The sequence below is a fragment of the Larus michahellis genome, chromosome 10 (assembly GCF_964199755.1).
Source record: "Larus michahellis chromosome 10, bLarMic1.1, whole genome shotgun sequence".
NCBI classification, from domain to species: domain Eukaryota; kingdom Metazoa; phylum Chordata; class Aves; order Charadriiformes; family Laridae; genus Larus; species Larus michahellis.
In genome coordinates this window covers 15834822-15858321 of record NC_133905.1, presented here as the reverse complement: position 1 = coordinate 15858321, position 23500 = coordinate 15834822, and the positions used below count along the sequence as shown (strand labels likewise).

General features: G+C 53.3%; 1 protein-coding gene and 1 long non-coding RNA gene across 2 annotated transcripts; one reads left to right on the top strand and one right to left on the bottom strand.

Annotated features, from left to right (window-relative positions):
- Positions 1-266: 266 nt before the first annotated feature.
- On the bottom strand, positions 267-5421 carry CAV3 (caveolin 3). The gene is made up of 2 exons (XM_074602855.1): positions 5129-5421; positions 267-2318 (listed from the first exon to the last, which is right to left on the bottom strand). The coding sequence occupies exons 1-2, from the start codon at positions 5240-5242 to the stop codon at positions 1977-1979; spliced, it is 456 nt and encodes a 151-aa protein (XP_074458956.1). The 5' UTR covers positions 5243-5421; the 3' UTR covers positions 267-1976.
- LOC141749420 (uncharacterized) lies at positions 3406-22715 on the top strand. The gene is made up of 4 exons (XR_012589348.1): positions 3406-3479; positions 18876-19081; positions 19834-19956; positions 22088-22715. It is a non-coding gene; the product is annotated as an uncharacterized LOC141749420 (long non-coding RNA).
- The last annotated feature ends 785 nt before the right edge of the window (positions 22716-23500 follow it).

Below are 23500 nucleotides of genomic sequence, written 5' to 3'. Positions count from 1 at the left end.
AGACGAGTGACGCCAAGCTCCCGTGCCATCCCCGGCCTGCAGCAACATGGGGATGGGCAGAGGAACTCCAGCTTTGTCGCGGTGGAAGGATATTTAACATGCTGCCAAAGGCTCAAAAGCAAAGTGCTGATGACTGAGCAGTGCGGGCTCCACGTGCAGGGAACCCCTAGACCACTGCGAGGGGAGATCAGGATTTTGGAGGTTTTTTGGGTTCAAGCTGTGAACAACTAGAACAAAAAGCCATTAAAAAGAATACAATCCCAGTATTGTTTTTAATTATTTTTATTCCCACAAAAAGCTTTAAAAAATGCTCATGATAAAATGTTTTTGAGACCTTTTTTCCCCTACAAATATCTAAATATTATCTAAATATCTTTTTTTTTTTTTTTATCACTCCATCCATCTCAAGGCCTGGTGTTGGTAGAGCATGGGTGCTGTATTGCTATGGAATAATGAAAGACCACAATCCCAACCCATCGGAAGAGCACCAATAGAAAATCTAACTCTTTCTTGCCCTTGGCATGGCACTACAAGAAACTTTGGCTCCAAGTCTTTGTTGGCAGCCAAGGGAAAAAAGCACATGAATACAATCGAGAATAACCTCTGAACGAGACCTCCTGGGCCCTGATTCAGCAAAGCACTTGAGGCCAGAGCCAAAAAAGCCTTTAAGTGCCTCAAAGTATGGCTTCATGAAGGATGGACTAAGCAAATTAATTGACAATACAGGGGAGGAAATAGCTCCAAATTGGATTTTTTTCCCCTCATCCTCATGTTTTCAGTGGAGTGGCTGGGAGTGGGCCGTGTCCCAGAGGAGGGTCCTTGGTCCGCTCCCCCGGCACGCTTGGGTGAGCCCCGCTGTGGGATGCCGTGGGATGCCGTGGGATGCTGTGGGAGGGAAGGGCGCAAGGCAGTGCCTTGGACGAGGTTCTCCTCCTGCGGAGCCGGGCAGGGCATGGAGCAGAGAGACAGCTGGGGAAGAAGAACACATTGCTGCAGGCTAGGGCTTGCCCAGCGTCACGCAAGCAAGCACGTAGAGCCCTCTCTGAAGGTCCCTCCAACCCCTACCCTTCTGTGATTCTGTAGTAAACATTCTCCCTGAGAAAGAAGCCAAAGCTTTACGTAAAGCCAAGCTTCTCATTTCTCAAGTGAAGTTATCAAAACCCATTTGTTCTCGCTACTCCCCATGGCTCTGCCCAGCTGCCCCACTGCAGCCCCGGCGTGCTCACCAGCTGCCCACCGGTCCCATGCTGCCCCTGGAATCCTGGCCACAAAGGATAACGATGCCCCACAATTAATAAATGAGTCACCCTGCCACATGCGGTTTTGCAATTGCTGGTGGCCCAGGCCCAGCACGTGCTCCCAGGAGGCAGACATAACATTTCATGCACTAATTGATCTGGATTTCAAAGCTTTGCTGAAATGCAAACACACACAAAAAAAGAAAAGTTTGCTTTCGCTATTCTATCCATAAAACTTTTGTGCAGCGTGATTTGATACAGAAGCTTCCACAACAACAATCATTTGCAGCAAATAATAATAATTTGTATGCCTTGGTGATGCTACACTGAAGGAAGGGCTGGAGAAGCGTGCAGGGTTTGGTCTGTCGTCCAGCAGCATCTCTGCACCCTCGATTCTCGCTCTGCAGCTGCGGGTCGTGGCCCAGGGCTGTGGTCTGGGAGATGCTGTGGTCCCTCCCGCAGGAGCAGAGGGTGATGCTGGGGGCCTGGAGAGCACAGGGGTCTCCCTGGGCTGCTGAGACTCAACGGGCTTTTCTTCTCCTAAAGCTTCTGGCTTTGGGGTGGAGAAAGGAGCAGCCTGGCATGCCTCCATCTACAGGGAGCATCCCCGGCAGCTCTGCCGCAGGGTCCCACCACACTGCAGGTCCCTGGGCACGGGTGTCCCTGTGCGCGAAGGCAGGGCACACGGCAGGAGGCAGGGGTGGTCGGGCGAGGGCTGGTGGGGGCGGCTCTAGGGACCTAGGTCTCCTTCCGGAGAGCAACTCGGACGTTGCTGCAGATCTTGGAGAGAGCCTCAAAGAACGGGTCGCAGAAGGTGTGGATGCAGAGGGAGTAGATTCGGCTGACGCACTGGATCTCAATCAGGTAGCTCTTGATGCAGGGCACCACTGCCCAGATGTGGCAGAAGGAGATGAGGGCAAAGAGGAAGCCCCAGACGACTGCCAGGGGGATGCCCAGGATGGCAGAGAGCAGCCGGTAGCACCAGTACTTGCTGACGGTGAAGGTGGTGTAGCTGGTTTTCCAGACGCCGTCAAAGCTGTATGTTCCCACAGGCTCAGCTATCACATCCTCAAAATCCACCTGGGAGGGAGAAGAAGGGTGTAAGGGGCGGGGGTTGTGGGGGCTAGCAAGGGCGCCAGTGCGAGGGTGAGGATCTGCTGCAGCGGCAGAGGAGAGCCTGAACGGAGGGGCTGGGGAGAGCAAGGGCTGTGCTGGGGCGGGGGCAGACCCCCGGCACCCCCTGAGCGAGGACAAGCCCCGCTGCAGCAGCAGAGCCCCCGCTCCACGCAGGATCCAAGCGGGAGGTGGTGGGGGGCTCCCGGAACTGCCTGGCTGGGGGCACACAGGCCCAGCCCGCAGCAGGAGCCCCTGGGCTTGGCCACCCCGGGCCACATGGCCCGTCCCCAGGCCCCTGCCGTCTGCCGTACCCCCAGGTGCCAGCGCCGGGCACCAGCCCTGCAATGGGAGCTGTGCGTGGGAGTGTTTACCCCGGAGGAGGCCGGAGCCCGTTCCTAGCCTTTTTTAGCATTCAGGGACATGGGCCACCTGCTCGGCAAGAAGGTGGTTTCTGCTAATAAAAATCCAACAGCCCTCTTGGTTTACAATTAATTTATTTATACCTGGGCAGGCGAGGTGCTCAAGTCTGCCTGCCTGCCTTCTATCTGACACGGGAGAGAGATCGGCTGGGCCATGCCCTTACAGGGACACTGCTGCTATGTGCAGGCGCTGGGAGTGTCTCTGAATGACAAATACTCTTAAAAGCCTCTGAACTACGCGTGGAGATATCAGTGCGGCAGAGCTCATTTCTAGGGAATGCAGGAGCCGAGCCATTTGTCTTGAAAAATAGCATGGCCTTTCCTCGGGAAGCTAATGTGTCTGTTTGTACATTTGTGTTAATTTGCAATATCCATTCTGGTTTTGCAAGCACTTTGATCATGAAATCATTCTGCGTCATCTTTAATTTCCTGGAGTGGGCAGGAGGTACCGGGGAAGTATCGACGCAGATTAGGGATCTGCAGCCAGGTGAGTTGGAGCTCCTGGGAAAGCGAGCAGCAGAGCCCTGCACAGCTGCCCGAGGGCTTAATGAGCTAATCAGGGGATCAATTAGTGAAGGGAGCAGCAGGGTATAAGAGGAGAGTCTCTGCCTTGCTACTTCATTTGCTGGCAGTGGGTCTGGAGGAGTGGTGGAGGCAGAAGCTGAACCCTGAGCCTTATGGGGGTGCTCAGGGCCGGCAGATGCAGGTACGGCTCGTTGCTCAGTTGTTTTGCTTGGGAGGAGGCTGTTAAAGCTCTGTAAAACCCCTCTGGCTGGTGCCACTGCTGTAATGTGGTCTCAAATCCCAGCCATTGCTCCGTGAAGCTCGGGAGGGCTTATCTATGGCCAGGGGAACCCCCCAGCCTGCAGACCCCTCTGCCCCCCTGCGCCTCTCTGCCCCTGTGCTGCAGGAGCACCGCGTGCCCCCGTGCCCGGGGTGGTTTGGGTGCTGCTGCCCGCTACAGAGGGGAGGCTTTGGCTTTCCCGTCGGGACGGCGGTGCAGGAGCCCGGCGAGTGGCAGCGGGGTGGGTGGTGCCCCCATCCCCAGGGCTGGCTCTGCCCTCCCTCCCCAGCCTTATCAGCTGGGCTATTTTTAAGGCAGGAGGAACATGAGGTAGCTTGAGCAAATGCTCTGAAAACTTGCCCTTCTGATGAAGCAGCAGCGTGGCCATATGAGCCTGAAAATCCTCTTCCAGACTTTGGGGATCCCTGACTGGGCAGAGGCAGGGGTGGAGGAATGGGGCTGGCACGAGGGGTTAGGGGTGGCCTGGAAGGCGCTGGCGTTACCCACTGGCGGTAGCTGGTGATGTCCCTAAGCTGGGGAGCAGGCAGGTGTCCCCCGGAGCGCTGCCTGGCACAGGCTGCCCGGGTCCTCGCCACCCTGGCAGTGTGGCTGAGCCGCGCTGGGACCGTGTGGCACAGATGTGGGACACTGCTGGGAATGGGCTCAAGGTACTGAGGTGCCTGGCTGCTGCTCCAGGCACGTCTCGCTGTGCCAGAAGGGTGCCCAACCATGGCTGTCACTGTCACAGCCCATCTGGGGGCTTCCCATTTGACCATGTGCATGGTTTTAGCTGTAATTGTGCTTCAATGCACAAATGCAAGCTTGCATTTCAGCAGTATGATTGAGGTCATGGTCTGTTCCAAAGCCTTTGTGAGCAGGCTTTGTCCCTTCTGGCATGACGTCCTCTTTGATCTCTCGGTGCAGTTTTAACAAAACCCTTCCATCTCCTCCTGATCTCCTTTGGGCCAAATTTATCTGTGCCGTAATACTAACAAAGGTTAGAGCAGCCAAGCTCTGGTGGTCAGCATTTGGGAAAATGCTTCCCTCTTCAGCTAGAGTGAGAACTCCTTTTGATCAAAAATAGTCAGAGGCAGCTTGCTGCACCCTCCGGCTGCCGTGGGGGAGAAACAATCTTCTTCCAAGTAGGACAACACGGATCCAAATGCTCTGGTGCTCAGATTGTCAGGTCTTGAAGATCAGCAGCCTTTTTCCAAGGTTCCTTTTCAATTAGTGATATGGGCTGACCCTGTTTTATTTTTACCCACTTACTAGTACAAAGGAAGGTGCCCCCCCCAGATTTTCAAGCTATGAGCCCATGAAGTCGGGGAGCGCCCCCAAGGAATGGGAAATGCTGTGTTAATCGGAGCCATGCACAGCACACAGCCACCCGGCCGGCACCTGGGGCGCCCTGGCAGCAGGGCTGTGGCTTGTGGCAGGTTTCGTCCCTACAGCCTGAGGCGGCCTACAGCCACCTCTTGCGGCACATAAACCAGGGGCTTACAGCCCTGGGGGAGGTCAGGGAATGACAACGCCAATATACCGATTGCATTGAGGCACCAGGAAAATCCTACCTTTACAACGTCCTCGTTGATATGCTTTGGGTCTCTGTTCACCAGGTCGATCTCCTTGGTGTGCTGGTCCTTGATGATGATCCTCTCCTCCAGCTCCGTCTGTTCCTCTGCCATGGCTGCTCTGCCGCCAGCTTGGCTGCGGGCGGTGGCGGGCTGGGGAGGGGGCCGAGGGGCTGTGCTGGGGAGGCCGGGGGAGGGCAGGGTGCGGAGGCGCTCCCCCCTGCTGCCCGCAGCAGCTGCCCTGCAGCCCTGCGCCCCTGGCGCTGCTCCAGGCTAAAATTAATGTTGCGCCTCCCGCCGCTGCCCCAGAGCCCTTAAAGGGGCTTTGCTGGGGACAGCCCCCGCAGTGTCACCTCTGGGGGTGGTTTGATGTGTGTGGGGGGGCTGGCGGCCCTGGAGCCGGGGCGAGGGTGGCACAGGGGATGGGTGTGCAGCCCCCCAGCCCAGCCCTGCAGCTGGGATTTCCTCCTTGCGCGGGGAGGCAGCGTGGGAGAAACGATAGCCAAACTGGCACAAAAGTCCTCAAAAGCCTAAGAGAAATAGCCATTTACAAGGGAAATAGTTGTTTATGACTCTGTAAATGAAGCGGCTCAGGAGAGACATGAATCGCATCTATAAATATCACCCAGATAAGCCATGTTGTCCTGGGACGGCCAGCGAGGCTTGGGGTCCCTCGGGGAGCCCAGAATGCAGCTCATGGTATCAGCTTGGATTCCTTCGATTCCAGCTTTTTCATACAAAGAAACCTGGGGAAATCCAACTGACCAACCCACAGATCGATAACGGTTGGCGTGTCTCCTCCACGAGCGCTGGGCACAGTGACATTTAGCACATTAATGATGATTTATTTAACTTGTGCTGTATTTTGGTAATCCTCATTAATCTCTCTGCTGCTCTCTTGGTTTTCGTGAACTGAGGATTTGTTTAAAATTCATGTGTTTTTGTTAAAAAAAAAAAAAACCCAACAAGAAAACCAACCAAACAAAAAAACCCAAAAAAACCCCCCACCAAACCCCCACAACCACCCACCCAAAGCTTCTGTTAAATCAGTTTATAAATGCTTTCATTTGAAGTAATATTGGGATAACCGACCTCTGTTCTCCCGCCACGTGTCCCTTGTGGCTGTGTTAGTCTCCCCATGTGGTGCTGGGGATGCCCTTGGTGACAGCCGGCTGTGCTGTGCGGGTGACACAGCCGAGGTGGCTGTGACTTCCCCCCCGTGAGCCCCGCGTATCGGTACCATACACTGAGGGGTTGGGAGGCAAAACCTCTTGGGGGGGGGTGGGGGGCGTGACTGCAGCTGGTTGAGTGTGGGGGGGTGTCAGTGCCCCAGTGGTGCCTGCACCACTGCCGGGCACGGCAGAGCTGCTGGGCTCGGCTGGCATGGGGGGGGTACGTGACCTGTGAAAGGCTGCTGCCTTCCAGAAACACCCGTGCCTGGGCAGCGCCCTCTGTATCGAACCCACGTGGCTCGGTGCCTGGTGCTTTCCGCACTGCAATGGTTTTGTTCCAGCCCTTCGAGTTGATGTAGTACAGCGCGAAATGAGATTGTGTCGTTCCACCTGGCTGAGGCCTCGCAGGGCTCTCGGGCGTATTCATTTTTCCCCAAGAACTTGTGATGGCGAGGGCCTGGCTGAGCTACCGCAGGGCAAAGGCTGCCGGCCTCCTCTAACTCCTGCCGCTGCCCCTGCTGTTCCTTAGCATTTTTTCTGGAGTCAGGGTGGTACCTCAGTCTGGAAACTGTTTTTTCTTGGGATTTCTGCTCTAGTGAAAGCAGATGTGGTGGTGTCTTGAGGTGTGACACATCCACAGCTAAAACTGTGATGCCGCAGCTTGTCAGAGACCTCCTGGACTCCTCCTGCAGGGAGAGAAAGGGCAGAACTGGGGCTGGAAAGGACCCACGCAAAACTGCAGGGTAAAGGAGGCATCTATGGTAAGGGACAAATTCTGTTAGGGTTTACGAGTGTGGGGTTGAGGATCTAAATCTGGGTAGGCTGTGGCAGCGTGCTCCAGGTGACACTGTCCTGGCTGCGTTGCTGCCGGTGAAAGGACACTGGAAACCCTTCAGCAGCACCAGTTCCGCATCCCTGGGTCTCTCACTGGCGGGGTGGCTCGGTCTGGCCCCGTTCCCTTCCCTTCCTACAGCGTTAGCACAGCTGCAGGTTTCTAACGCAGCTGGGAGCCAGTGCCTGGAGCTGGCGGGTGTGGGAGCACCCGGAGCCTGGCTCTGGATGAGCTGCCAGTCTCTGCCCTTCGGAGGGGCTTTCGGACCCACGCTCGGTCGGTGACCACCCTCTGCCACAGTGCCAGCGCCAGCTCCTGCTTGGCAGCAGCGGCTGGAAGAGCCCAAACCCAGCAGAGGCTGGCGCTGCGAGTATAAACTCCTCCATGCTCCAAAGCTTTGGGCACCGGCTTTAACGCCAGACCTGCTCTGCCACGGCTGAATTCCTCTCTGACAAAGTTCTGTGGCATCACTGCTGCGATGGCTGAGCACTTCAGGATAGATTGTCAAGGGTTCTTTTTGCAAAATAAGCTGTTTTCCCGTTACTCTGAGCTGAAGGAGCACACAGCTGGTGTGAGTGGAGGCGGCGTGCGTGAGTAACCGCCGTCTGATGGACGAGCAATGCTCACTTGGCTGGGAACCAGTGCCGAATTTAGGAGGCACAGCTGCTGCTGGCAGCGCTGGCCCCGGCCAGGCAGAGGAGTGCGACACAAGGTATTTGCTCTGCTGCATTTTCATCGACCTGTCCCGCACGGAAGGCTTTACCCCAGGAAGGGGGGATTTGGTGATGTGCCCTCCCTGTGGCCCAGGGGGGCTTGGCTGGCTGCCCTGAGCCCCAGGGCTGTGCAGGGGGATGGCAGTGTGGCCGTGGGGTGCAGCCCCTGCTTCGCTGAGCCCTCCCCACCTCTCCCATGGGATTTCTAATGGCGTGAGTCACTTGCTGTCTTTGGGCTCGGGCTGGGCTGGTCCGTGCTGCCTGCCCCCGGGCACACGGCTTTGGCGGCCAAGGCGTGGGAGTAGGAAAATGTGAACCTGCGGAGTGGCCGATGTGCACTTTGTACGCGTCTCAAGTAGCAACGAGAGAGAGGAGGAATATTCTGTTGCACCATGGATGCTATAAATAAATCTATTTCCTAGTACTTTAACACCGTGAATGGGACACCATGTAAAAGCTTCTGGTGTGCAGAGGCTACAGTGGACTAACAGTAGTATTAGTTAGTAACTAAGGGCAACCAGAAGTTTAATTGCTAAGTATAGATGATAAAACTATATCAGTTTTAGCAAATATTAATGTTTGCCTGGGGATGGATATAGATGAGATTGAAAGAATTTGCTGGCCATGGCTTGTCTTGCGGAGGCTCTTTCCCAATCTGGCCGTGGGGAGACTCAGCCTTTAATTTCTTGGCAGTGCCCTTCACTTGCACCAACTCACACTCCAGATGCACAGCAATAAAGTCATCGTACCTTTCAATATAAAGTCCAGCTTTCATATAGCAAACGCATTCCTCCTTCCAAATCGGGGGTTTCTCTTTGCGGAGTTTTTCTTGCCCCAGCCTGCCCAGGCTCCGGGCCAGTCCTAAGCTCCAGCTGGTCCCCGCGTGCGGCCGTCCCCAGCCAGCCCTGGCCTGTCTGTCTGTCCAGCTCCGAGCGTGGAGGGAGGGATTCAGGCTCATGCAAAAGACTGGGCAGATCGAGTGTTCCTGCATGCACGCAGCACGTTTGAGTGCTTTAAAACCCAGCTCCCTACGCTGCTGCAGGAATCTGGGGTGTGCCCGTTACCAGAGGATGGCTCCTGCCCTGTAAATACGATATTGCTGGTGACCACTGCGCTGAGGAGCCTCCTTTGTTCGGTGCTTGGCTGCTGCTGTGCTTTCTTTCCTGTTCTACGAGCAGCCCCTCTCGAAGCTTTGTGCCGTGACACCCACAGGTGCGGTGGCTGCCGCTGGCTCTCTGTGCTGGTCTGGAGCCTACTAGAGAAGCTTGAGCAAGTGGCTTGGTCCTCCTCATCCCCAGACCTTCCCAAAGTGTCAGGCATCGCTTAGCATGCGGAGGAGACTCCACCACTGTTGTTTAGCTTGGAGTATTTTCCCTCCCTCCCTGTATGTCAGGTCTCTGAAGGCTGCTTTTCTCCCAGGAGAATGGGAAGAGTTACACACACAGCAGAGGTGATCCGGCAGGAGCAGGGCAAGTTCCACAGCCTGCTGAGTGCTCCTCAGCTCGCTTTGTGTTCTCTGCTGGACAGACCTTCCCCAGAGGGGCTGCCATGATGTTCTCGCTTTGCCTCTGCCGCGTGGACTGGGTGCTGCTCCCCTCACCACCCCCTGCCTGTCCCCGGTGGCTGAGAGCCCCCCAGGAGCCAAAGCCCAGCTGCACGGAAATGCACGTCTTTCATTTTGAGAATGTTTGTTAGGAAACCTTATGACAAAATTCTGCAGAACCAAAGAGTTGGTAACCGAAGAGTTACCATTTCCCCCCTGACCAGCCTTACACGGGGGCTCAAGGGAAATATTTCTTTTTGTAAACAGATCACTAAAACCTGGGCTGGCTGTGGGCTAGAAGGATGGGTGCTATGGATTTAGAAGGCTTCTAGAGGTCAGATAAATAACCTGCTGCTTGGTCCCGGCAAGTAAAATGTTGTTTTTCTCGAGTAGAGAAGAATAAAGCAGAAATAAAGCTCATAGAAATCAAAGCTCCTATGAAAATTAGCCTAGAATTGCAGTGAAGGAACAGTAAAGAAAGAGAAGAAACTGGAAGCTTTTGGTATCGAGTTCTCTGAGAGCATGCGGTATGCCATGGGAGAGAGGAGAGCCAGCTACAAAGCGATGCTGGTAAATTAAGTCTTAGGTGAAAGCAGGAGGAATGACTCAGTACATAAGTCCTGACCTCAGGGGGTTTTAATCCTTCAGCTCAGCTTAGCGTGTGTAACGAGGAAAGCAAATGAATGAGTACTTCAAGTTGAGTGGAAGGTGCTGCCAGATGGGAGTGAGGGACCAGATCTGCCTTCAGTGCTTGGAGCAGAGCTCCCCTTTCATCCGTCTTAAAAAGCAAAACAAAACTACCTTTCATGTCTCCTTCCCTTGAGCATCTTTTTAGCTCTACTGACTGTCTGTGGCAGGTTAAAGCTCAATTTTAATGATCCATTCCCTAGTGTTACCTCTCCCTGAAAACGGGAGCCTGGAAGCGGTGGTGATGTGTGATCCTGTCTGTGGTTCCCTGGCACGTTACCCCTGTGGTGCTGGAGGCCAGAAGCTGAGGCTGGGTCTCCTCTGGTGGCAGGAGAAGGCGTGTGCAGGCTTGGGATGAGTTTCTCTTATTTTGGGTACCAATTCTGCAAACTTGGCCAATGGAGCTGCAAACACCTGATCATCTCCTTGTCTTCCTTCGACGCCTTGAAAGAGCACCAGGATGAACCGTGGGCAATGACTTTGTGCCATGTAAGGTTTGCACCATGCAGCACCTTGAGTTTCATGTCCAGAAATCATTTATTATTGACGTAAACAAGTTGGATCAAAACGCGCAGGAGGAGCAAAAAACCCAAGTGAGAAAAGTGTTTAATGCACACTTTTGCTGGTCAACTTGAGAGCACTTGAGGGAATTTTGAGTGCTTCCAAGTGAATGGGATGGGTCTTCTCCATCTGCCTCGAATTCCCTCTCTCTGTTCCTGGTCTCTCTCGCCTCTCACAGGTTCTGCAAGCCAGAACTCTGCTTCGTCACAAACGGCACCTTGCCCTTTTCCTGCCTGGATCTCCTTCCCTGTTATTGTGAAAGAGGAACGCAGCCTTGCTGGAGCTATTTGTGTCCGAGCCCTTGGATGGAAAGCCTGGCCCCACAGGGCTGGTGTGGAGAGCAGTGCCCTGCCTCCCTGCCAGCGGCACGGCGTCCCCGCTGCTCGGGTGGGTCCTTGCTCGTCTGTCCTCAAGTGCTAATGCATACAGAAGACACAGAGGGTAGGGATGTCATGGCATTGCCATTTCGGAGGCAGCTGTAATAGGTGGCTGGCAAATAAAAGTTTTAGTAGAAGCACTGTCATGTTTAATATCAATTAAAATTAAATTTCACCGAGGAAGTACAGAAAACATTCATTTATCATTCAAGTCGTGGTCTTAGTTTGTTTCAATTCAAAGTGTTTTGCCCTTTAGAAGAGAGAGAAAGTCTATGAATATCAAATTCATGCCCCCGTGGATATACAACCACCTCATCTTTTTGCATTCTCATCTGGGACAGGAGCCCGAGACCGTTTTCCCAGCAGGACACAAACGGGCTGAGGATGCTCTGTGGGGCTGGAGAGCGGGTGCTCCGGGCAGGCAGGTGCTGCCACTGCTGTGGATGTGAGCGGGAGAGGGCAAGTCCGGGATCACAGGGAGCAGAAGCTGGGCTGTCCTGGTGGAAATCCTTTATTTGTAGTGGAGCCCCACAAGGTAGCGCAGGGAGGGAGAGCTCAGCTGTGACACAAAGCACGTAGAGCTGCATTTCATCCTGTGGTCTGCAATCAACAACTCTTACTATTGTTTTTTAGTTATGAGCTGCTTTTTGCTCGTACCTGGGATGTGTTTGCTCACAATCTCCGTGATGCCCAGAGGCTGAGGGCGCACCAGCTGCGCTCAGAGCCGTTGGGTCTGGGTTGGGGGGATGGGATGCAGCCCTCCCCGATGGCTGAGGGGGATGGGGCTGTCCCAGACCTGGGGGTCTCAGGGATGGATGCTGGAGGGCAGTGGGAGACCCGAAGGGTGCTATCACATTAAGACGCCCCAGGTACTGAAGAGTTTCTGCTTTTAATGCTGTGTTTAATGATATCAGAGCACAGGGTATCACATGAAATATCTGCAGCTGCATTTCTTGTTATGCAGCTCATCAGGCACTAATTGAGCCTGTGAGTAACTGCTAGCTATTTCCTAAATCCCTCTCAATCACCTTCTTACGGCTGTGGGCAAAGCTACGTTTAAACCGTTGAACAAGTGGCTGTGTCCTCTATCAGACTGGAGGGGAAAAAGCGTGTTAGGTGTGGAGCAGCTGGGGTGTCTCAGGGCAGCAGCCACCCTTCTGCACCCTTTGCACGCTGCTGTGGGCCACCAGCAGCCCTGGGGCCAGGGCCGGCCGTACCGCTGTGCGGATACCCAAAGCCCGGGTGCTGCCGGCTGCACCCTGCCACTCTCGGGGGCACGGAGCCCTGGCTGATGGCTCCGCGGTGTCACTGAGGCCAAGCAGGGCGGGGGGGGGTCCAACAGCAGGGTCTTGCCGTCCCCCTCCAGCCTGCTCCGAGAAAACCCCATGTTGGAGTAGCTCACAGCATGCTGTCCCTCCTCTGCTGAAGGCACAGGAGGACGGTTTTGGAGTGGCCCCTTTCAGCTTGTGTTTATATCTCCTCTTAATCTCAGCTCTTTTCTCTCACACCAGCACTCTAAATTCCTTTGGATTTTCATTTTAAAATAGCCTTGCTTGGCTTTTCCTTATCAAGTGAGAGTCTTTTCTTGATTTATCGCTTGTGACATAACCAATTGGGTAGTCTGATAATCAGATTTAACTAGTTGGTGAGCTGCCGATTAGAACTAGGGTCGAAACTTGCCTTTGGCTATTATTTATCCTGGTGTTATTAGTTTTTGTTTTTTTTTTTTCCTTTAATCAAAAGCCATGCAGCAGTAGCATAATGCTTTCCCTGTCAGCAAAGAGAAACGCGGCTCCAAGCTGCAGCCGAGGAGCCGGGTGACAAGGGGCAGCAGTGCCAGCGTACAGAAGATGGCAGTCAGGGCTCCAAGGAGAGCTTTGCACCAAGCTGCAGCGAATGCGATGGGGAATCGGGCAGTTAAAACTGTCTTGCTGGCAAGAAAATGACCCCAAATGGGGGCTCTGCAACACGGGTTTAAGTAAGAAGAAAGTAAGAAGTTCTGCTCTCCTGACCTCAGCCTGTCGGGGGGGGCAGGGGCCAGCGTCCCCCGCCATGGGCACCTCTCTCTCTGCTGCCGGCAGCCCCACCGGGAGCCGGCTCGGTGGGACGCGGCCGCTGCTGCTCCCAGGGGCTGCGGTGGTGGGGTGAGGCTGGGAGCAGATGGCGGTGTGCGATGCCCTACTACTTTATCTCTATATTTTTAGAAATGGCTAATTTTGCTGCCTGGATTCCCTGTATTGTTTAGCTTTGCTGCGCAGCACCTATTGCCAAAATTATGCAGACCTCAACTGGAGCTGCAGTTGTAAAAGTCACCAAATCCTCCCATTTGGGAGGGAGCTGGCTGACCCAGGGACGGCAAGGCCAAGTCAAATTCACTTTTCCAGCTCCATGGGTTGAAGTGGGAAGAGAGTTCAGCTGATGTGTATATAGGAGAGTTGGGGTTGATACCGCTTAGTTTGTCAACCTTGATGTGACAGAGGAGGCTGGCTGCGGTGGCCGGATCCTGTCCTGGGTGGCCCTGGGGTCTTTTCTCATGCTGCTGCGGTGCGGAGGAGCCGCTGTTGCGCTGCAAGGACAGGTCATAAATACACTTGTGGTTCTGCTCCTTCACCAGCATGAGCCACGCTGCAGCTGGACCACACCGACTGTCCCGGCCCGGATGGAGGAGCCCGGGAGAACTGGGGCATGTCTCCTCACAGCCTGCCCCTGGCTGCAGCTGAGTGCTGCTGTTAGAAGGAAGGTTTTACCAATGGTTTCGGGGCTCCACCCTCATCCTCCAGACTGGCATTTTTTTGGCAACATAGACCAGATGCGTGAGGAAGAAGAGCAAGCGTTCTACCCTCTTTGAGGTCCAAGGGAGATCAGGGGAAAATTCACCCTGCGCAATGGCAGGAGCAGGGTGCGTGGGGTGGGATTGCTGAATGTCTGACCTGGTCGTCGGGGGGGGGGCTGCTCCAGCTGATGTTTTTTCCCCTTTCCCGCCTGGGAGGTTTTACAGTGCTCTCGTGATGGACTCCAGTGTAGCAGAGAGGTGACGTGGTTGAAAGAGCGGGGCTCAGAAGCCCGGTCCGTCTTTGGAAGGAACTAGGCCAAGTTGGGCTTTGTCTGAATAAAGCACGACGTGAAGTGTTTGTGCGAGGCAGCCAAAGCTGAAGTGCAGAAAGCAGTGCCTGTTACCACTCATAAATAAGAAAAGATGCTGCTCGTCGGATGATGTCATGGCAAAGATGTGCAGAGGGATTTTTGCAGCGTTGATCAATATTGCTTGGCTGTGGCACGTCCAGGAGGCTCCTAATGCCTGCAAATAAAATCCTTTCGAGCCCTGGGAGGTGGGGGGGTTGTCTCTTAATAACCCAGTGCAGAATATAGATGCCTATTTCTAGCAGTGGGAGCTTTGCACGTGAAAGGTTTCAGCTGCTCTTCCCTGTCCTGTTCTTGTTCTGACCTATTGTGGTGGTACTCTCTTTGGCAGTGGCTGTCTAAAAGCTAAATGCTGAGGCGGACTCAGGCTCCAATGTAACTGCTGACCATTTCCCCCCCAAAACAGCAATTTTAGAAGTAAGGTCAATGGGGCAGGCGGTGTTCCTGTGGCACTGGTGGGCTGGCTGGCAGGGCGCAGGGTCCCTGCAGGTAGCGTCAGCCCTAAAGTGGGGTTACTTTAAGCCAGAAGAAAAGACGACAAGCTTGTGAGCACCTAATATCCCAGCTTAGTATGCTGACAGTATGTGAAAAAACAGTGCTGAAGAGACTGGCCAATATAGTAACGTGAAAAGAGTTTCCCGTCTCCCTCTCCTCCGGGTGACTGTTTCATCTATAGCATCGCATGTGGCAATGTGCAACTGGAAAAATACTGTCTGCTCAGATGAAGCATGTATAAAAACCGTGGCCCAGTTCTGCAAAGCCAGAGTGATCTCTCAATCCTTAAAGTCTTTGTTCGACATGAAAAAGAATTTCTATTCCATGAAAGATCAGACTGCCAGGAACGGATTGCTGTTTGATTGCGCTCGGGTCCAAGCCACTTTGCTGTTCCCTCCTGGGCTTTAGCAGGGTAATGCATACCTTGGGTTTTCATCAGTACAGATATCTCGCGTAGACGTCTCCAGCCGGTGCGCTGCTCTCCGGGGGCCCTGACCACAGGCTGCAGCTGCCAGGACAAATATTGCCACAAAAAGCAGCGGTGGCGTGACCGGTGGTGCTCCTTGCCCATTATTGACTGCGGCAGGCTCCAGGTCCGGATAGAGCAGAGTCGTTCCTATGGGGTTTACATTGCTGTTGCCACTCGCGTTTTAAACCTGAGCATCTCCTGCTGCGCTGCGAAGGTAGGGACCCCGCGGCGAGAGACCCAGGCGTAGACCTTATCCCACTGAGAGACAGAGTTTACAGAGCTTCAATATATAGTTCATGATTTTCAGTCTGATTTACAGCTTGGGAAGATGGGTTTCAGAGCGGAAATGAAAACTTGGTGGTTATTGCTACAACTTCATGACAGTCTTGTTCTAATTTTTTGCCCTTGATAAATGACAGCGTTACAGGTATTTTCTTCTGAATTTGCCGTTTCATCCACCAGTCTAAATGTGGTGTATGTCCTCGCAGCCTGCCCATGGTCTTGCAGCGATTTTCCCTGCGGGTTGGTGGGAGATCCCGTGGGCAGCGGGGAGGCAGAGGTGGCTTTGGCAGAGCCGGTTGCTGCTCTGGGTGTGTTGGGACCTCCAGCTCTTGCCATGAGAGCAGCAGGTCCGTGTTTGCAGCTGCCCATGGCCATGCTGATGGCTATTCCCCGTGCCCTGGCGATGGTCTAGCGTGGGAGCTGTGCAGGGCAGACTTTCCGAGAGGCTTTTGTGCCAAAAATAATGATAATGGGGGAATTAACCCTTGCCAGTGTTCCCGTGGTGGTGTATCTGGAGGCTGAGACGATGCTGGGTGGGTGCAGGTGGGGCAGGGGACAGGTCAGGAACCCGCCGTGGCCCAGGGCTGGGGATGCTCTGCGGGAGCTGGGCTTCACGGGGTGTTGCTGGAGCAAGTCGGCAAATTCTCCGTGGGCAAGCACCTCATGGTAGGTTGTTTTCCGATGGGGAAAGCGTGAATGTTTCTGGTGCTGCCCCCCTCCAGCTTTGAAGATTGTCTAGAACCTGCTGGCACTCTTACCTGTCCCCTTGGCTGTCGCTGGCAGTGGGACGCTGCATCAGAAGACACAGCCAGAGATGAGTTCGCACAGCATGGGAAACAGGACTTGGTCTCCAGAGCATGTCCCTGCAGGTAATTCCCGGGGCTGTCCCCGAAGCGTGACCACCGGTTCGGGCTGATGTGGATCATGGACTCCTCGTCTGGCCCGAGCACAGGGTGCTGCTCCTGGGCTGCCCATTCCGGGGGTTTCCTTGGCTTTAATTTTGCAGCATCGCCTGGCGAGCTGCGCCCAGCCCGGGTCTGCTGAGCAGGAGATGGTGCCTTATGGGGCCACGCTGGATCCTGCTCCGGGGGAGTCCCAGATACCTTCCGCCCCTCCAGCCCCGTCCACACAAGGTCCATTTCCACTAGCAGATTGGAGTAACACTGAGAAGAAACATCACCATTTTTTTTTTTTTTTTGCTGCTAGACCTTAGTTATTGAAAACAAAGTAAACCACATGTCTTGGAAAAATATTATGACATTTCGTTATTCACACTAAGTGTGATAAGTGCGTTGTTTAGGGACCATGGTACATGATTTATTTAGCTTGGATGTGGATATAAATCCAGTCTTTGGAGGAAGCATTGTAACTCTGTAGGAATGCGGACGCTGTTGTGTCCTCTGGAGCGTGGCCAGTACCTAGTACCTGATCTGTGTTGTTTTAATGTGAGCAGGGCACCCAGGACCATTCATAACATGTTATAGGAACCAGGCGATTTCACCAGTGTCTAAGAAGAGCTGAAATGTGGAAGGCACGTATCAGAGATGTTTAAATGGAGAAGGGAAATTCCATTTGAGATAAACAGTTCTTCAGTGCGTGACATTATTGATTGCTATGCTCAAGGCTAACAGAAATAGAAATACTCTTTACTTTGTTCCATTGCCTTTGTCTTACAGACAGCTTTCTGGGATTTCATCTTGGTCTGTCCACATCCATTGGTGGATGCTTGGGACGCGTTTTTTATGGAATTGTCTAGGTTGGAAGGGACCTTTCAGATCATTTAGTCCAACCGTGGCTTTTCTAGCTCTCCGAGAGGGACAGCAGCTCTATACACCAAGCTACGCTCTATTAAAAGTGACATTTTAGCTGCAGACAAAATGGTGAAGGCTGGAAACACTAATATGTTTTTCTTTGCCTTTAAGTATGTGGGAGCCAAATCCTGTGAGGTGCGGGTGTATCTGCTGTGGCTGGAGCTGCCTGCAGGCAGTAACCCCAGCCGGGTTTGGCCCGTGCTGCCGATCTGTGAGCCTGTTCCGGCTTCATGCTGGAGTTTTCCAAGAGTTAACACTGGACTATTTGTATTTTTATGGGTGTTGGCTGTCTAGGTCTATTTATGAGAGCAGAACTAAATGAATTAATATTCATAGACTTCCCCTGACTATACAATATAAATCATGAGTAGCTGTGACAGCGTGCCCTTGTTCAAACCACAGCGTGGCGGTTGCTTAGCTGTAGCTGGACAATCTTTGTGCGCAAATTTAAGCTTTCCTGAAAGAGCTCTGCCCTTCTGGGACAAATGGGAGCTTTGCTGTTGCCTTCAGCCGTGCAAGAGGACGTCTGTGTGGGTCACGGGGTGGTGCAGCCCTCGGTGCACACCTTGGTAATTAAGGTGGCCTTTTGTACCTCCAGCTGTGGTGGCAGCTGGGCTATGGGGATGTGTTAACGGGCAAGAGACCTCTGAGCTATGGGATCCAGACCTGGACGTGATGGTTTTCCTGGATTTCCAGGCATCACAAAGCGGCTTTGCAGATTGATTTAAAATCTGGAGGACGTTATGGGAAGCGGCATGAACATACATATCATAAAACTGTACAAGTGTGTGCTGGGACCGCAGCCAGCCTGCCCCATGTCAGTATGGCCCCACTGAGCACAGGGGGTGGGTAGAAACTGCCACCACAACCCTGCCTGAGCTGTGACAGGGCTGGCCACCCTTGAGGTGACAGAGGGTCCAAGGGGAAGGCTGGCAGCAGTGACAGCAAAGGACGGTGTAATTGCCTTGACTTGGGGCAGGCGTGAGCGGGACAGGAGTGTGCGTTGGGCAGGTCCAAGCCCACAGCGGAAGAGCCATTGTTTCCTGGGGATGCCCGAGAGGAGCTGCGACGCCTGGCTGTGTCGGGTGGCAGGGAGTGGAGAGGTGCCCACCACCTCCTTGGGCTGCAGGTCCGGGGTGGAGGCAGCGCCCCGGTGGCTCTGCCCGCACCGGGGGAGGAAGGAGCGGCTGGGGGGGGTGCTTGTGGGGGCTGAAGGAGAAAAACTGATTGAGCCACACTGAAGATGAGGCGAAAGATGGCCCGAAATAGAGAGTACAAGAAAATGAATCGACGATGGAATAATAGATGGAAGAAAAGGTAGAAGAGGGTCTAACGAGATGCCAGCTATGTCGGAATCAAAAGGGATTGTATTTGTGTGTGTAAATCCCTCATTGGAACTGGTATCCATATCTGGAAGAAAGCGATACTGCTTTTCTCCTTCCACACACTATTTCTGTGCTCTCTAAAGTCATGCCCAAGACTTGCTGGTATTGCATGAAGAAAATGCTGTCTTTAGGGAAGCTGCGCCAGAGTCCAGAAAAATAGATACTTTAATAGCCATGTGATTGAATAAATGTTATTCTTTCCCTTGTTTTGATAATAAGGAAAAGAATTTGGTGAGAAAGCTTTATCACTTTAAAGACTGAGATCTTCCATCCTTTAAGCCCTACTACTTAGATACGGAGAGGGGAAAGCTGTGCATCCCTGCAGAGGACAAGCACAGGGCGCCGGAGCCTCCGCGGGGCCGTGGTGGGGAGTACGCAAAGGCAGCTCGAACCCTGGAGCCGGGTTCACCTGTGCTGCGGGGGGAATGCTACATCTCCATGCGGAGAGGGGAGAGTGGGACCCTGCTCTGGCGAAGGCCAACTTGGTGAGTGGCGACTCGACAGTTCATCTGGGCAGCAGGGGTGGAGAGCTGAGAAGCCCCGGGGCACGCGGAGGCACATCCACGGCTCACCTGCCCTTCCTGAAGGGGTGTCAGCGGGAGTAAATGGCAAGATCAACCAACCCTGTCCCTTGGTGACAAGAAGTAGCCTGAAACCCTGCTATTATGGTTGATTTGGAGCCCTTTCTTGGAAAAAGCCAAAATTATTCATCCTCAGGACACAGTGGTTATAAGCAGAAGGGCAACATTTTCCAACAGTATTTTTCCCAGACAAATATAAATGCACATGTGAATATTTTGTGTGCTCATGTCTGCTTTGCCATGTGCTTAGTTGCAAATGCTCTTCCTCCACCTAAGCAGAGCAATCAAAAATCCCATTTTGACATTTTCAGCGCAATTTTTTCCAACGATATTGTGCGAATGCTTTGAGGGCTGATGCTCGGAGAAAGGGCTCACTCTGTCTGTTTGCACATCTGTGGTGAGCGAGGCAGAACACAACGGGCTTAAATGTGCCGGGGAGGAGTCGGGTGTTGGGAGGAACGTGCCGGGCAGTGAGGACGGAGGCTGGTGACGGCCCTCCCGGTGAGGGGTTCAGGTGGTGCGGCTGGAGGGCGATGGGGGAGTACGGCACACTCATACAGCTGCATCGGAGCCGCCTCGCGGTGCTGAGTGAGGTGAAATGCAGGTACACAACGGCTTTCTCACCGTACACTGAAGCTATTTTTCTTTGACAACAGACACAGCTCCTGTTTCGCACAAGGGCGCAACGTCTGCTCCACCTGCGGAGGAGGAGGGCGGCTGCTGAGCCGCATCCACCTGCGAGTGCAAAGGCAAGGCTAACAACAAACGTTAAATCTCAGGTGGGTCTTAACACGGGCAGAAAATCCTTTCTTTTCATGGTAAATACGCTGTCAAATACAGCGGCAAGCAGAGGAGGAGCAGGAGGTGGTGGTGTCCCTTCTGGAACTGGTGAGGTTTTCAGAAGCGCAGCCCTGGCTCGGGGCTGATCCGGTGGGCGATGGCCCCTCCACATCCCCGAGCTTTGCCGGAGCTCACGGACCGGGCGAGGGGAGCCCCGGGCCAGGGCTGTGCCCGCCGAGCCTGAATGGCCACCACTCCGCAAGCCTCCACCCCACCCTCCCGCTTCTTGTACGGTAACAAGGGTGTTTGTTACTTGCCCTGCCGTTGGAGATGGTCTCAAAAGCCCCTGCAGCTCTGGGTAGCTCCAGGTTTCTGGTTTGTGAATCCCCATCACACATTTTGCGGTTTGGCTCCCATCCGCAGTTGATAAAGTAGCTGGAGCTGAGGCAAAGCTCCCAGATTGCTCTGTGCCGCTTTGGATTAAACTCTCAGCCATCCTTCTTTTACTGCTGTTGCTTTTGAGGCTGTATTTTTTTATTGCTTGGTGATCTTTGTAAAATGGCTGTAAAATGAAAATAAAGACATAACCCTCTGGGGCTCTGAGCCTCAGACCTGCGGGAAGCAGAGCTGGAACCTGCTGCCTGGGGGTCCGGGTTTGCTCTCCAGCACTGCCTGCACCCAGGCTGTCTTGGGAAGCAGAGACTTCTGATGGCAAAGCCTCCACCCTGGGAAATCCAGGAGAGGAGGAGGAGAAAGGTGCTGACCTGGGCTGCTGGGCCCGTGGTGTGCTCAGTCAGACCCCACTGGGTTTCCTTTCCAAACCTGGAAGCTGTAAGTACAGCTTTCTTCCTTTAGGAAGAATAGTATTTCTGAATATGCAGAAAACCGAAGAGCTGGGTTTACTGACAAGCTCTTCAAGGCGGTCAATGGATGGAGATGCTCCGAGATGAGCAGTGCCTGATAGGGAGACGGTGCTTATTAGCGCTTAAAATAGCAGAGCTACAGGTCTGGGGACAGAACAGCTCTTGCAGCCTGAGGTGAAGTTTAAAAAGAATTTGAACTGTCAAAAGCAGAAAAGAGCATTTGCAAACATAACACTCTGCTTTCCCAGTTACTTGTGTAACTAGATCAGCTAACCCATGTGTCATCTACAGTCCAGTTCTCCTTTTATAGTAAAAACAAATATTGGAGGGACTCGGGGCCAAATGCTGCTTTTTTTGTCAATCTACATTGTTGGCATGGTTTCCAGGGCTGCTGAGCTATCAAATCTGGCCCAGAGGCGGGAGAAGTGCCGATGGTTTGCACCTTTCGGAGCTGGGCTGCATCACCGCCGCCTTCCAGGGGAGACCTGGGGCATCCTCAGCACCGTCGATCCCCAGGGTTGGGAGCATATTTCACCTTCCCTGGGACTGTCGCATGGACACGGCTACAGCTATTCTTTCTTTAAAATGTCATTAGTGAACTATGACACATGACAAATGAACTGACGTCGACCACAGTGTTATATCCCTCCTAAAACTAGTGACTGGGCATTTTCTACTTGGTATAGAAAATAGAGAGGGGGGTGAAAAACCCAGATGCAAGCACTCCTGACTTTATTCTGGTCAGTTTAAATGCAATGGTGGCTGGTTCAGGTGCTCTAGAGCATTTGCAGAGTAAGGACTGAGAGTTTAAACTTTCTTCTTTGTAGAACTCGTATGAAATAGTCTTTGTTCTTAAAAAGGTTTTGTATGGACTCTTCAAAGTAGGTGAAAGGAATATTTCATAAAGGTGGCTGAAGAACAGAGGTGCTCCTAGGAGCTTTGAATGAAAAATAGATGTTGGTAATAGACACACCAGCTTTAAATATTTTATCAAGCTGGAATTATTTAACTAGAATTTTGTTTTGGATCAATATAGTATGGAAGACTGTAGGAGCTGGGTGTGGGAGATTCTGATGCTATCGAAATATTTCAAACTTTGATTTGGAAATTATTTTCCACCTCCAAGTACAGTATTTTGTACTTTACGTAACAAATAACGCAAAGTGAAAAGCCTAAATGTTTGGCTGACATTTTTTTCTGGAATCTAGAGGGCTTGATTTGGTTCAGGAAGATGCCACATTTTCAAATCTTTCATCATGTTTTTCAGAATAGACACGAGGACTCAAGGTCCCGACCGACTCCAGAGGCCAGGAGAGCTTCGTATCCTCTTCCGTCACATTGCTGTCCCTGCATCCCTGAGCCAACGCCGCCAGCGTTACCTAACCCTCCGCAGAGGAGAGCTCAGGGGAGAGAGCCCGGGTGCGTTTATGGGCGAGCACTGCAAAACTTCTAAAAGAAGGAACATTTCAATATCATTCTTTGAAGTGCGGGGTGAATTTATGCTCTTAGTTACCTTTTCGTGAAAATTTCATGGCATCGAGATTGCACCGTAGGGAAAAAAATCGCTCCGGAGAGCTACGAGCAAAAAGAAAAAAAAAAAAAAAAAGAAGAAAAAAATGTATATTTAGTTTATCATTAACGAACGCATCGGCGAAGGAAGACGCGGGTGAGCCCGTCCTTCCAGCAGCGAGTGCGGGCGGCGGCGGCTGTTCCTGGACCCACAGCACCATCTAGTGAGGTACCGACAGAGAGCATCCTCCTCCTGCTCTGCCCCGGCCCCGAGAGCATCCTCCTGCTCTGCCCCGGCCCCGAGAGCATCCTCCTGCTCTGCCCCGGCCCCGAGAGCATCCTCCTGCTCTGCCCCGGCCCCGAGAGCATCCTCCTGCTCTGCCCCGGCCCCGAGAGCATCCTCCTGCTCTGCCCCGGCCCCGAGAGCATCCTCCTCCTGCTCTGCCCCGGCCCCGAGAGCATCCTCCTGCTCTGCCCCGGCCCCGAGAGCATCCTCCTCCTGCTCTGCCCCGGCCCCGAGAGCATCCTCCTCCTGCTCTGCCCCATCCCCGAGAGCATCCTCCTGCTCTGCCCCATCCCCGAGAGCATCCTCCTGCTCTGCCCCGGCCCCGAGAGCATCCTCCTCCTCTGCCCCGGCCCCGAGAGCATCCTCCTCCTCTGCCCGTTCTCCCAAATTAAAAAGAATGGGCAGCTGGGGACATTTGTGAGTGTGCTGCCAGTAACGGCTGAACCTTTCTGCAGTTCAAGGTGGTAGCTGGCACACTGGGTGCCTCAAAATACTGTCTGGTAAGAGTTTGTCAGCAGGAAAAAGAGACGGATAACATAGCTAGGCAGAGAACAGAAAATTTAAGAATGATTTTGCAAGGCTTCATCACCAAGAGGCAAATCTGAAGGGAACCAAACCTCATTAGTTCCACCGCTCACAGAGATGCATTTGCTTTCCTTTGTTTCCCCTCAGTCACAGACTTTCTTCCAATTTCCTTTTCCAAGATTTATTATCCCCTCGCTGGTGCTGCTGCTCTGAAGGAGAGAACAGGCTGATACAAAGCTTCCCTGCCCAGCCTGCCTGCCTCCAGAACGTGTTTCATTTGGGATGCTTTATGTATGCATTTTTCTGAGCAGGAATGAAGATCCAGTGAGCTGTGGGAGCCCCGGAGCCCCAGACCCCTCC

Coding starts and splice junctions, on each gene's coding strand:
- CAV3 (XM_074602855.1), bottom strand. CDS start 5,242: ATGGCAGAGGAACAGACGGAGCTGGAGGAGAGGATCATCATCAAGGAC. Junction 2,319..5,128: donor TCAACGAGGACGTTGTAAAG/GTAGGATTTTCC, acceptor TCTCCCTCCCAG/GTGGATTTTGAGGATGTGAT.